This window comes from Stegastes partitus, unplaced genomic scaffold (genome assembly GCF_000690725.1).
Source record: "Stegastes partitus isolate 25-593 unplaced genomic scaffold, Stegastes_partitus-1.0.2 Scaffold442, whole genome shotgun sequence".
Classification (NCBI taxonomy): domain Eukaryota; kingdom Metazoa; phylum Chordata; class Actinopteri; family Pomacentridae; genus Stegastes; species Stegastes partitus.
The window spans coordinates 277,403-290,801 of NW_007578173.1; the positions used below are offsets into that span (position 1 = coordinate 277,403).

The 13,399-nt window shown below is 42.3% G+C and overlaps 1 protein-coding gene across 1 annotated transcript in view; it reads right to left on the minus strand.

The window, feature by feature from the left end:
- The window catches only part of efnb3b (ephrin-B3b), a 79,375-nt gene that overhangs the window by 32,390 nt on the left and 33,586 nt on the right, over positions 1-13,399 (minus strand). Inside the window, exon 2 of the mRNA XM_008286209.1 lies at positions 8,682-8,971. Coding sequence (XP_008284431.1) covers positions 8,682-8,971 — 290 coding nt within the window. The remainder of the gene's footprint in view (positions 1-8,681; positions 8,972-13,399) is intronic.

A 13,399-nucleotide genomic window follows, 5' to 3' on the forward strand; every position in this document is an offset into this window, starting at 1 on the left:
TTCTATTCCATTTTCCACTTTTGCACTTTATTTGAGGCTATTTTCACACATGAGACTTTAACCGAGGCTGTTCGCCCCAAGAATTCGATGTGTTTAGTGGAGTGTGAAAAATGTGTTGCGGGTTAGAAGAGCAGTCTCAGGTCCACCTCAAAATAGTTGTCAGGGGCTGGCTTGGAGCGAACTCCAGGCATGTCCCCCGAGGGCCACAACAGATGTGAAAGCATAAACACACTTCAATTTGAAAAATGTACAACACACGTCTATTCAAGGTGGTCAGGATAAGAAAGCGCTTGTCTGCAGGTGTATATTTTTAAGTTATGTAATAAAGAAATTGAATGTGCAAACTGTATTTTTTGAAGACGTTTTGCACATAGGGTGTACAGGATGCAACAGAAGTGAGTACAACTGTGCAATAATCACAAAAAACGTCAAATGATTTAACTTGTAGTAACTGCATCACTACTGAGTGGAACAGTAGTGTATTTGCTTTTCCCTTTTTCACCCTAGTAGAAACTCTGGAGTGATTTTGGCAGTTTGTTTTGGCTCATTATCATGCTGAATATTCTTCTTTTGCCAAGCATCTTCAGACTGAAAGTCATCTTGTCAGTCATCATTTTGAGATTTCCCACAGGCTCTCATGGTGCCAACTATAAATGTCATCTCCTGTGCACGTTTCGCACATATGCAACACATATTATCACACTTCTACCTCACTGTCAGGATTATGCATTCACTAGAGTGTAGACAAAATCACAATCAGACTGAAGCCATGATGCAGAAATGCAGACAGACGCAGCTAATCGGTCCCAAACTGAGAGAGTTCTGATGTTCGCAGGTTATTTTATAACTATGTTCAAGCAAATCACAGGTGTTCTCCATTTTGTGTTTTTGAGATCACATGTTTTCTAACACAGGTGCTTTCACTTGTCTTTTTTTGTGTTGAATTTCTACATCGGGGCTGTATTTTTAATCTAATTTCTCCAAAGTATTTGTTTTCATATGATTAAATACTCAACTGTTCAACTTTGAAATAACACAGTTATTGAGAAGTGATACAAATTTCAATTATTTAAAGTTTAGGCGAAATTGAACTGAATAAAGTTTCGTACAAATGCCTGACATTGTGTGGGATTTCTGGTTCTTATTCGCTGATAAAATATACCAAAACGCCCTTGAAAAGCAATACAGAAATGGACGAAGAGGTTGTCGCCTTATTTAGATGATATGTGATTGAATCCTGATTCAACTTTTCAGTTCTTGGTTAAACTATTTCAGCTTTTTTCCCCGCTATGTCATCCAATGCAATTATTTCCATTTCAGTGGGATTTCAGTGCAAAGAACAACCTCTACCCTCGCCCTAAGCTCCTCACTGTGGTCATCTTGTTTCTCCTCCTCCTCCTTTCTCCGGCTCTTCCTCTTTCCCTCCCCTGTGTCTGAGCTTGCTTTACAGCCCGGCAGGAGGCTCAAATCAGAGGGCTTAAACTTGATCAAATATTCAGCAGATATAGATTTCTCAGAGTCCCTGGATTCCCCACCTCTTCCACCCAGCTGCTTTCCATCCCTCTATCCGTTCCCTCAATCTTTCACTTTTGCTCTACTCGCTGCAGTCACAAACAAAGTTGTGCGGCGGCGTGCACACAGACACACAGCCACGCACGCATGCACACGGGGAATCATAAAGTAACGCAGAGTGGCAGAGAGGTGCAGCTCATTTAGGCTGCAGTGCAGTGTTTCTCTTCGCTTGCTCTCCTCCTTTGTCTGTCCTCCTCCCCTCTCCTCACCGTTTCACTCACTGTTTCGCTGTCGTTCTCCATCTTTCTCTCTCTTCATCTGCCTTTTCCTCTCTGTCGCCCCCCCCTCACCCTCGTCTTTCTGTCCTCCCTCCCTCTCCCCCATCTGGATTCTGTGTCATTTATTTCAGCTTAACCCTGATAAATAAACCAGTGAGTACCTCTGCATTATTGAACACTTCGACATCGCTGTCTGCACGCGTTATGCCTGCCCTGCGCTGTCCAACAATTAGACCACACACACGTAGCCCCACCCTGTCCCGAGCTGAAACGCCGACCAAAACTTTCCATTGAATGCTGCGAGGGGTTCACGAGTATAAATGCACAAACACAAAATGAGCCAGGAAGAGAAAATAAAGACATTCGAATAGACAGGAAAGATACACAAAGTGACACAGAACAGGAATGCAATATCAAAAGAAAAAAGTTAAAGGGAGAGGACATAAAGTTTGCAGAAATAAGGGTGAAAAGTCATGGCTTGTTCAAAACACACACATTCGCCAACAACCTTCCCAACAAAAATCACAAACTTATCCATATGCACACACATGCAAACATGCACAAACACATTTTTTTTTTTCTGGGTTTGCTGGCTCCAGTCAGCTCTTCTATTATTCATATTAGTGGGGTGGGGTTGTTTATCTCCGCCATTGTGCGACTGCAAGCGCCGGGCTCTCTGCAAAGCCCCAGAGGCCCTGCACCGTAAACACACCACTGGGAGTCATTCATGCACACACGCAAGCAGAAAAGCGCCTTCATGTCCATGCTACATATCTATACATGCACCTGCTGGCCACATAGTCACACAAACAAGACAATTTTATACCTGTTTCTGGCCTAAATGTGCGCGCGCGCTCACGCCATCTGTCTCAGTACGCAACAACAACAACACTGCAGTCCCACGGCGACTGACCCATTCAGCACGACAGATCTGACCAAACTTTGTGTGTAAGCGTACATATGTTTCGGTGTCTTTTCGGGCGTGCATGTGTTGGAGCTATTTTGAGATTACTTTGTGTGCGTTGACAACCACAGGCCTGCCCGTATGCCAGTGTGTGTGTGTCAGTGCATACATTTATGAGAAAGCCTCCGTGTATGGTGATGTGAGCATGCATACGTTATGGTGAGCACCAAGGAAAATTACTGACATGTGTATGTGTGTGTGTGTGTGTGTGCAAGAGCGACGGAAAGAGATCAGTCGCATATGAGGTCATATGTATGTTGACTGTGAGCCTGCAATCATTCACTGCAAGTTGGTGTGTGTGTGTGTGAGTGTGTCCTAGTCCCTTGACAGCGGCAGCAGTGATTGAAAGTGGCCGCGGTGTTTCAGTGTCACCCTGCAGATGAGATGCGGTGGTTGTGTATCAACAGACACTCGCATCCCGTTCACGTAACAACAAACCAGTATCTGTCTATTGTCATCTTCTACCCTTTTTACTTCTGCTTTTCTTCCCCTCCTAGTTTGATCCTTTCATCCCTGAATATGTGTGGTGTGTTCAAACTTTTTTGCATTCTATCCCCGCAACCTCCCTCTCTGCCACTCTACATCTTTCCGGGCTTCACTTTCATCATCTCCAAAGAATAAAATTAAGAGGAAAACTATGTTTAACTCTCTGAACCCCCCAAATGCACCAATAAAAGGTGCGAAAGATGTAAAATCACTAAAACTACCCCATTTGTCGGAGCCTAAAACTGTAAAAACCGGGAAAAAAAGTTGGATTTTCAACTTTCCGACTCTCCTTGAACTAATCAGGTGTTGCATACAGCTCCATCAGGAAAATTAACCAACCTTAAAATCGAAAAGTTCATCAAAATCACTTTATCACACATGTCTCCTTTGCAATTTTGCTAAAAACGTAACTGTTTACATAAAACTGATTCTGTAAACAACAAGAGATTCGGTGCTCCTCAGGTGCAGAAACCAAAAGTGACTCACTCGTGACGTAACATTAAATCCTGACTAATCAGCTGAACTGCAGGTTGTGCTTACACAGAGCAGTTCGGACATTGTATTGGGAGCACCTGCAGGCGCTTGGAAAAATGTTGTACATGTTGATTTCACTTCTTTTTTAAATTTGTACAACAAAAAAATCTGAGCAATTAATCTTTTGTTTTTGTCTTGTGATTTATTATAATGTGGTGTTTTTATGATGTATGGCATTACAACCTTTTCCTTTATAGAGCACAAAGGACTTTTTTCAGTTGTTGCTACATCTAGTCACAATCGTGTGGTCTCCATCGAGGACTTTACACTGCATTGAAAGCTGAGAACACACTAAATGACCAGAAACTGCTTTGACTTTAGGGAGTATATACAAGCAGCATCTAGTCACACACATGACTTTTACATTGGAAGTGTACAGATTTCTGATCATTTTCTTTCCTAATCCTGGTCTGTAAATATATTTTAATATCACACTCATTCTTACTTGGAGACAAATATTTAAAAATAACACAGGCTGCACCATGTCATTTAAAATTCAGTGCTGGTAAGCCCAATGCTTAAGGACATGTTCACCAAAATTACTGAAAGCTCTGGATAATCCACAATACACATTGCCAATCAGGTTTTACAGCAACTGTTGCATGAAAACAGTTCAAACTGAGGTCAGGGGTTTATTCAAATTTACAGGGGGAACTGGTCCTGGAGGTGTTGTTGACTGTCTCTGATAAATATCAGCACACACATGAAAAAAAGTTTCCACACCTGTGCAAACAAAACGATAATGTACCTCGATTCCACTGAATTACAATTTGAATGAACTGTCCCTTTAAAAATCAACTGAACCTGGACCAGTCTTTCAAGCTGCTAACCCAATAAGCTGCAAGAAGATGGCTTTCTCCTGACATTCTCATTAAGAAGACATGCCAAGGCTGCACTCTGACTGTGCATGTGTTTGTGTGCGTGTTACACAAGGCCCCGACGCCCAATTTCAAATGATTCATTAAAAGCAGTGAAAAGCTTGATCTGCAGATTGGGTTGATGTACTGAGCATGTCTCTGTGCGTGTGGCAGGATTGGAATGGAGAAAGAAACAAGGGGAACGAAGGGTGGAAAAGAGCGACGTAGACAAAACAGAAGGCCAGAGAGGGGGAGAGAGAGAGAGTGACAGAGAAATGGGTTTATATAAACTCTGACCTCATGTTATGAATGAAAACATCAATCAATAAGTAGAACTAATCAATTTTGCCGCTCTTTCTCTCCTCTCCCCAGGACGTGGAAGTAAAGAATAACATTTAATGGGATTCAAGTAATGTGATTACAAAACAGTGGCATGTGTGCTGCATTAGAGGACTGCGGCAACTTTACATTTTGTCAGATTTTCTGATGTTAAGTTCTCATAAAAAAAATAAAAAAAAGATCAATCACGCTACTGGTTGATTATCATAATGAGAAAATCAAATTAAACTGACTTTTAGTATGTGTTTACCAGCGGCAAACTGCAAAGGGAACTGATCGCCCAGTGGGCTTTAAGCAAGTAACAGGTAATCTGTAATGGGTTTAACTTTGAAATTAACCTCCACCGCCTTGTTTCCGCCTGCTGTTCCACCAGCCTGCCACTCTGCTCTACCATACATACACTTTTCCTGTGTGCCCAGTCTGCAGTGTGCAAATTAAATCACACTATGCTATAGGTTAATTAAAACAAGATTTCCCTCAGGCTTCTGCATACATTGCTGCCTTTACACACACATGCACAAACATGCATTTATTCAAACTGAATTCAGGGACAAACCGCAGTCCACAGTGTGTTCAGTATGCACAAGATCCTCCCAGTAGGGCCAGTTAGCACACACAAGCTACAGCAGATATGTGGCTCTAAATTAGCAGTAGGATTAACAGTTATTAATTATCCCGCAGCCTCATTAAGTACACAGAAGCTGCGGTGAGAGACTCGATGCAATTCTTCATTAAGGACACGCGATCAAAGGCCGGTTGCTCGCTGCACACAAAGCGATCTGCGGATGCTATCAATAAGTTATCAGCACCGAACGCTCTCCGCGATCAGCTACTCCCCTGTCTCCTCACCTCTCCTCCCCCTTTCAAACGTGTGAGTAAACCTGTGTGATTGGAGAGCGCCTGTGTGACCTTGCGTTGCAGCCGTCATTGATTAGGCTGGAGCTGTCAATCGATCAGTCTGGTCTGTGTGCGGAGATAAAAGTGTCTCTGTCTCTGGACACCTGGTTGTCAGGTGGGAGGAAAGAAGAGAGGTGAGTAACATAAAGCGTGTGGGAAACGACGGGCTTTACACTTATGGGATTGTGGTTAGGGCCGAACAATAAATCCAAATATTATTGAAATTGCGCTATGGCCAAGTGCAATATCCAAATCGTGGGAGCAGAATTTTTTTGATAAAGATAAAATGTGTCAAAATACCGTCTTGTAAATGAAACATTGTGGCGCTTCAGCCTACAAACCATATCCTCCAGACGTACGAGAACATGCTTGTTTGGTTCGGACCGCAGCAAAAATCATATTATCATTTTAATATATATTGTTTTTAGGTGTACAGAAATGTAAAACCACCATTCCCACTAAGACCAGGACTCACACTGCGATTGCAAAACACCGGAATGTGATTTTTTATTTTTTTTTTGCAAATCTTTCAGCCCTAATTTTGTTTCATGACTTGAAAATTTAGGTTTAACACAAACTTCAAAAGAAAACTTGTTTGTTGATATTTTGTGCACGATAGACGGTAGACTAGGTGTGTTCGAGACGTTATTGCTATCTTTTGAATCAGGCTGATATTTGAACACTGGGCACTTTGAACATCCTGCGGTTTGCTCAAGAAAGAAAGAAAACAAAGTCGAACTCGCCCTTAAAACAACAGCTCACTTGTGATGGTGCGGAACTGGTATGTTGTCAAGTAGCTGCCGACAGTCAAAACATTTCTGTGTCGGACTCGTTGTGATTATAAGACTAATGTGATCTCTAAGTGATACATCAAGATACAAACCTGTTGTGTTGTGTTGTATTTCTGGACGTCTAAGCAGAAACTAAGGTTAAATCATGCTTTCCAGAGTGAAATCTGAATATGGACAAAATCGCTAAAACATCTGGAGAGAAAACAGCTGTAAGATGTGGACTGTGTAAAAGGGGCTGCACCCACATTAAGTGAAATGTTTTGTGAGCTTTTGTACAGTAGTGGGTGCCTGCAGGGCTCTAAAAGATACAGTATATAACGGCGCACCGAAGGATTTTAAATCAAGACAGTAGTTAAATTTAACCATCTGAGACTCTGTTTAATGTATCCTGTAAGTGCAGGTTTCTTGCAGCCATATTTGATGGCTGCTCAGGCTGTGCTGCTAAACATCTATCAGTCATTGAATCAGGTATCAGCCGGTATCACATTGCATTAATTTTCCTTCCTTCTTATCGGGCCCAAATTCCTGGATCATTGGATCCCCGGGTGCACACACACACACACACACACACACACACACACACACACACACATCCATACAGGACACGGTGGCTTGCTGCACCACCGCATGCTATCTCACCTCCTCGTATCTAATCTGCGCGAAAATACTTGTATGCTGATACTGATGCAGGGTGCAGGAGAAACATGCCCAGGGCCTCACCTCTCCTCAAAAACACGACGGGCATAAGGACTGATAGCGAAAACCGAGCGCACCTGAAACCGACAAACAAATATAGAGCACAAAGAGGCACGAGGGACTTCACAGACTTCGAGAGATCTTATATTCTCTTTGTCTCTTTCCGACTCTCCCTCTGTCTCTCCATCTCTGTCCCAGCTTCCTCCTCCTCCTCCTCCTGGCTCTACTCGCTCTATCGTTTTTAGGTTGTTGGGGTTTTTTTTTTTTCCACCAGCAGACGAGAAGAAATGAAAAGAGCATTTGCACACCTGAGTGAATAGAGCTCGCAGGTGCGTGGGAGGAGAGCTATGGGAATCAAACAGGGTCTCTCTCTCTCTCTTTTTGTCTCTGCTGCTCACTCTCTCACTCCTGAGGTGTTTTTTTTACAGTGATTGTGTTTGTATTGGAAACTTGTGGGCGTGTGGAAGTGTGTACATACATGCACGTGAGCGTGTTCTCTGTGTGTAGCGTGCGTTGCTCCAATTGTGTTTGCCGAATGCTCTTGGCTCTTGCACTGTATTTAAAAACAACCCATAGGTTTCGGTTGTCGCGACCTTTGCTTGCAGATTGTTCCGTCCGATACAAACGCTTGGCCCGGCTCGCCTCGATGACCTCATCGGGTCTTCGCACAGCCTAGCTCCAAACAAACCTTCTAAATAAACCAAAACAAAGTGTGCTTCCCCATTTTTGCGGTCTCGGCAAGGCTGGCAGTAACAATAAACAGGCTTGAGGCCAGCACAGCAGCCGAGCAGGACAAAGACACGGCAATGACAGACGCACTCTTAGAAACGACACTGAGGCACAATTGTAACCATACTTCAGTAAACACGAAATCCCACACAAGTGGCAAATCCAGGGACGCTGCAAGAAATGAAAAGAACAGAGATGTCACCTGAAGTGCGTTGAATTCCACAGAGGTGAAATGAATGAAACTTTGTCAGATAAATCTGCAGCTGCTGCAAGATTTTGTTTTGGTAAAAATACCCCTAAGATGTCGTGAAACCTACATCTGGTCACTTTCGCAGTGTACGTCCTGTAGTGTATCCGCCTGTGGCCCCGGATCACACACAATTCTCCAACCTAATTACTCTAAACACACCCGCCCAATCAGCACCATCATCACTGAAATAAACAAACACACTCAAGCACAATCAGAAATCAGCCATGCAATCATAACAACCCCCCCATCACTACCCACACACTGCAATAAGGCTCAACACACACACACACACACACACAAAATCTCTTCATTCCCTAATCTGCAGTTTGGTCCGGTTCCCCAACTCACCGATGATGTAGTAGTCGTGCATGCTCTTGAACTCGTGGCCCCAGAGGTTGGGCGAGAACTCCTGGAACTTGATGGTGAAGCGGCGCTCGCGGGTGGGCTCGTCACAGGTGAGCACGATGTTGGGGGGCCCCATCACCTCGCAGCGGTCCGCCTGCTCCCGCGACGACACGAGGTAGAGCTTGTAGAACTCGTACTCTGGCGTGGACCTGGCGGTGTCCAGCGGAGGGCAGATGAGGTCCAGCCGGTCCCCGATCTGAGGGTACAGGACGTAGCCCTTGTCGTCCCTGAACCTTGAGGTAGGAAAGACGGAGCAAGAAAACAGAAAGAAGGAAAGAAAGGAGTCAGGGGAGAGAAAAAGGCAGAGAATCATTAATTAAAGTCTCTATAAACCAGTTCAGAGCCACCTGTCCACACTGCTGAATGAGCAACAGATGGATCCTTTAGCTCTCTCTCATTTCTCCTACTTCTTTCTCCTTCACAGGGAACAGGTGCATTTACAGAGGAACTGCTGTGCAGTCAACTGCACAAATAAATTTTTACCACACCAGCTCACGCAATCCCCTGTTGACCCTATGAGGTGGTGGAGAAAAACGTAGGAAAATATAAACCGCCAGTTGATGATCCACGTAGGGAAAATAACTACCAGCAAAGTCAAAAAAAAAAAAAAAGGATTTAGTTGTTGGAAAAGAATTAATTTGTGTACTTTTCGCTCATAAACTCCCCCACAGAAATGACCTGGCGTTTAGAGACCTTTCTGCGTTATAAAACAGGAGGAGCAGAAGTGAAATAGTTTTTTTTCTATTTTAAAGATGACTCATTGTGACCTAGATCACTTCATTTATTCATGTTTTCTTTTGACAGGGACAGTGTTCATTTATCAGCAGAAAACAGAAGTGAAAATGAATCATGAGTTAGCCCAAGAGCTTAATTTCCATCTGTTGTCTCTGGTCAAATGCAAAGTTAATCTTCTCATACCTTTATCAAATAGGAAAAGTATTGTTTTGAGCAATTCTGACAAACGGCGAATCCTGTTGATGTGTCATAACACTTAAGAACGGGCCAAAGGTTAACTTTATACATATATTTAAATGTTAAACTCTGTATTTCATAAAGACAGTCTGATCCTACTGACTAATATTGTGTTCCAGCCACACAGAATTAATTCACTGCAAACAGAAGAACACAAACAGGACTCTCACATCTGCGAATGTATGCATGAGAGACGAAACAACAGAAAAGCATTTACTTTTTTTCTTTGCGATGCACATTTTCCCTCTGAGCTCATTTTCTTTTTTTTTTTCTAGCTCTTATATTTGGAAGTGAGAACTGAGGCATGTCCGTGGAGGAAGAAGCAGGCAGACAACTATCGCGGCAGATCAGCAGAACAAAGCTGCCAGTGCCAAATCTCAGGTATGTACAGTTAATTAGTTTGCTAATTAGCTGCCTTGATGTCGGCCTGTCGTTGGTATGAAGGATGTGCTGTTTGTTTGTTTATAGCCTAACTGACAATTTGACACCTGTCATCTATGGAAAACCTGCAGCCCGCAGTGACTCTAATCCAATAGGCGGACTAAATTCCACACAAGTACGCTTATTATCATTATTATGATATTCGTATAGCTTCTGGTGAACGGCTTTGATGTCGCGGGGCCTTAATGCTGTTAAATGGTTTTCCTGAGCAAGTTTTGAGGAAACATTTTTTACGTGAAAATTGAAATCAATTCTGCCTACATGAAAAGTGATGCTGCAGTGTGAGAGCTGGTGGGCTCACAGCTTCCAAAGGCCGTTCCAGAGCTCCGAACATGAAACACAGCAGTCAGAGAGACATAAACTCAACAAATGACTCAGACTCTGCCATCCCCCTCACAGCACCAGGGCCATCTCTCGCTGATAAGGCCAAATAATGTGAGTTATCAACTTAGCTCCTGAGGCCTACGATGACTTTAACGCACCATGCTAGCCTGCTTGGCTAACAGCGGGGAAAAGTCGTGTACGCGCGCCCGCTGCGACTATATCTCAGGTTAAAATAAATGTCACAACTGACAGGAAGAGGGGAAAGTGTTTATAGCAAGTTCGAATGGAAAAAGGAGATTTGCTGGATTTTTTTTTTCTCTGTTAGCATTCTCACAGAATCTTAAGTGACACTTTGATGTGGATGTGGGAGGAAGCAAATGCCTGTAATGTTAAGGAGCCCATTTTCTGTTACCTCTGACTCAGAAGCTGTTTCTGTTTCCAACAAATCCTCATGAACACATGGGAGTCACCGCACTAAAACCTGCTTAATTATTCTCTCTGTTCTGCTGTCAGACAACCGTTTGAGTATTAAAAGTAAACAATACAGGATCACAAAGCACACAAAGACAATGAGCGACGTTACATAACCGCACTGTCAAAAAAAGACTAAATAAATCCTGCTGCTGTCACATAAGCAACAAGTGACAGTTTCATTTGTTAAATTAGGGAAAAAATGTTGTTTATCTCTCAGCGACGCATCGTCCAAATCAGCGGTTCTCAAGGTTTTTTTTCTTTCTTTGTGACAATTAATTCTGAAGCACTTGAAGACAGATTTAACCCTCTTAACCTGAAAATCCACCAACATGTTTTGAAGGCATCTTAACTTTAAAAATAAATAAAATAATAAATGACTAATTTCACCTTGAATCAGAGCTAGAAACTGAGATTTTCAACTTTCTGACAATCACTGAACTAACCTTGTGTGGTGTGCAGTTCTGTTTTGGGAAATCTACACTCAAAATTGAGTTTTTTAAAAAAAAAATATTTTCTTCTATAAAGAAATGATGCAGCTCCTCAGCAACACTATAAAGTTCTTAATGACTCAGCTGCAAGCAAACAGTCACATGGCAAACATTCAGGAAACATTCGGCTGAACCACAGCATGAATTTATACAGATTATAGATGAAAAGCATGGAAACAAATCAAAAATGTAGTAAGTAAAATATCTCAAGTATGTAGACCCACTGTTTCATTCCAGTATTAGTAACACCCGTGGACACATGGAAAAATATTGCACACTCGGATTCCAGGTTTTTTTCAGCATTTGATAGGAATTCAACACTTTTTTTTTTTTTCTTTAATGATTTTTGGCTTTACAATGACATTTTTGGGTTCTCTCGATTTCTCGCCATGGTTGTGCTGCTTCAATAGATGTGCAAAATGAGCCCACGGTGAGGAGAAATGTGCCAAAAAACACCCAGAAACTGCTTGGGTTTTCAGAAGGTTAAAGGAAAGGAGTTACAAGCTGTCACTTTCAATGCCTAGTGTGGGTTAAACTCAAAAAAAATACGATCCTATACTTACTCATAATGCAACTTAATAGTGTCTTTGTTAGAACCTCCATCTCTGCATGCTTAGACAACCTTGGTAACTTGTTATTTTCTCAGACTACGCCTGCTTTTAAAAGCTAAGTAGTGCTAACAAGTAAAATGTAGAATCAATTAAGAGCAAATTAACTCTGCAAGAGCTTTTTAGACAAAAAACAAGTCTTTCTTGCTGTCCTTATAGAAGGCATGTAGGCAAGTCGTAGAAGTAAGCAACCTGAATAAATCTTGCGAGTATCATATCATCTGGTCGCCATGTAAAAGAGATACGTTGGGCTCTACAGACCATTTACCAAACAAAACTTGGCAAAACTACAAGTTAGCAGCTAATGCTAACAGCCCTCTGAGGCTTCCTCAGTGGTGCTTCGACTTAAATGTTAAAATTGGTGTGCTAACAATGCCAATATCAAATTGTTTTAGCATACTAACATGTTTCTATTTAACTACGAAGTTAATTTATATGGAACTTTTGTAAATGTAACAAAACAAAACTCTAAAAGAAAATGCTAATGAGTCTTGTTTTCAGTAACTAGCGGTATAGGTTGTGTTTTCAACAAACAGTAGAAGTAGCTAGGCGGGAAAAAAAAACGTTAGTGAACTGCTAAAAATATTATAAAAAGGAAATAGAACGAGCATAGTTTCACCACCTATGTGGAACATTGTTTTAAATCAGGAAAGTTATAAATATTCTTCCATGCCATCTGGTTTTAGCCATGTTTTATGTTGTCTAGAAAACAACTCCCATTATGTGAAGGTTTTTGGGGTTTTTTTTCTTTAAGAGTCCAAAACCACCAAAAGTAAGTAAAAAAAAAACTTTTGCGAGTTTCAGTTTCAGTGCTGTATTCTCAAAGTAACCACTGTGTAACCAGACAACAATACAGTAAATTATTATAACAGCTTTAGTTGGAGAAGACGGTTCTTTTTTGTGTCTCCTTTGTTGACACCATCCTCATCCACCATGCAGGCTAGCAGGCTACATCTACCTCTTAGCACTGTGAGCAAACAGCCTTACACCTGCTATAAATTGAGATGTGAGCTTTTATCTGTTGGCGTGTTTGGCTGCCGGCGCACACTGGAGGGGAACTTGAGAATGCAAACTGAACGGCAGAGGAGCTTTAGCTGAGGCGGGCCCAGAGGCCTGCTGGGAAGCCACTGTTCCACTTCTCATTACCCAGGTCACTCAGGGTTATCAGGCAATACTTATACTGGAGAGGCAGGCACTCAGCTTCACTCAACACACACACACACACACACACACACACACATATTTCACCCTCCTGTCTGCTTCAGACTGGCGAGCACATGCACTCGCACCATTTATAGAGCACCAACTGTAAACATGGTGGTAGTTCCTGAGGCTTCTTCAGCAAAGCCTAAAC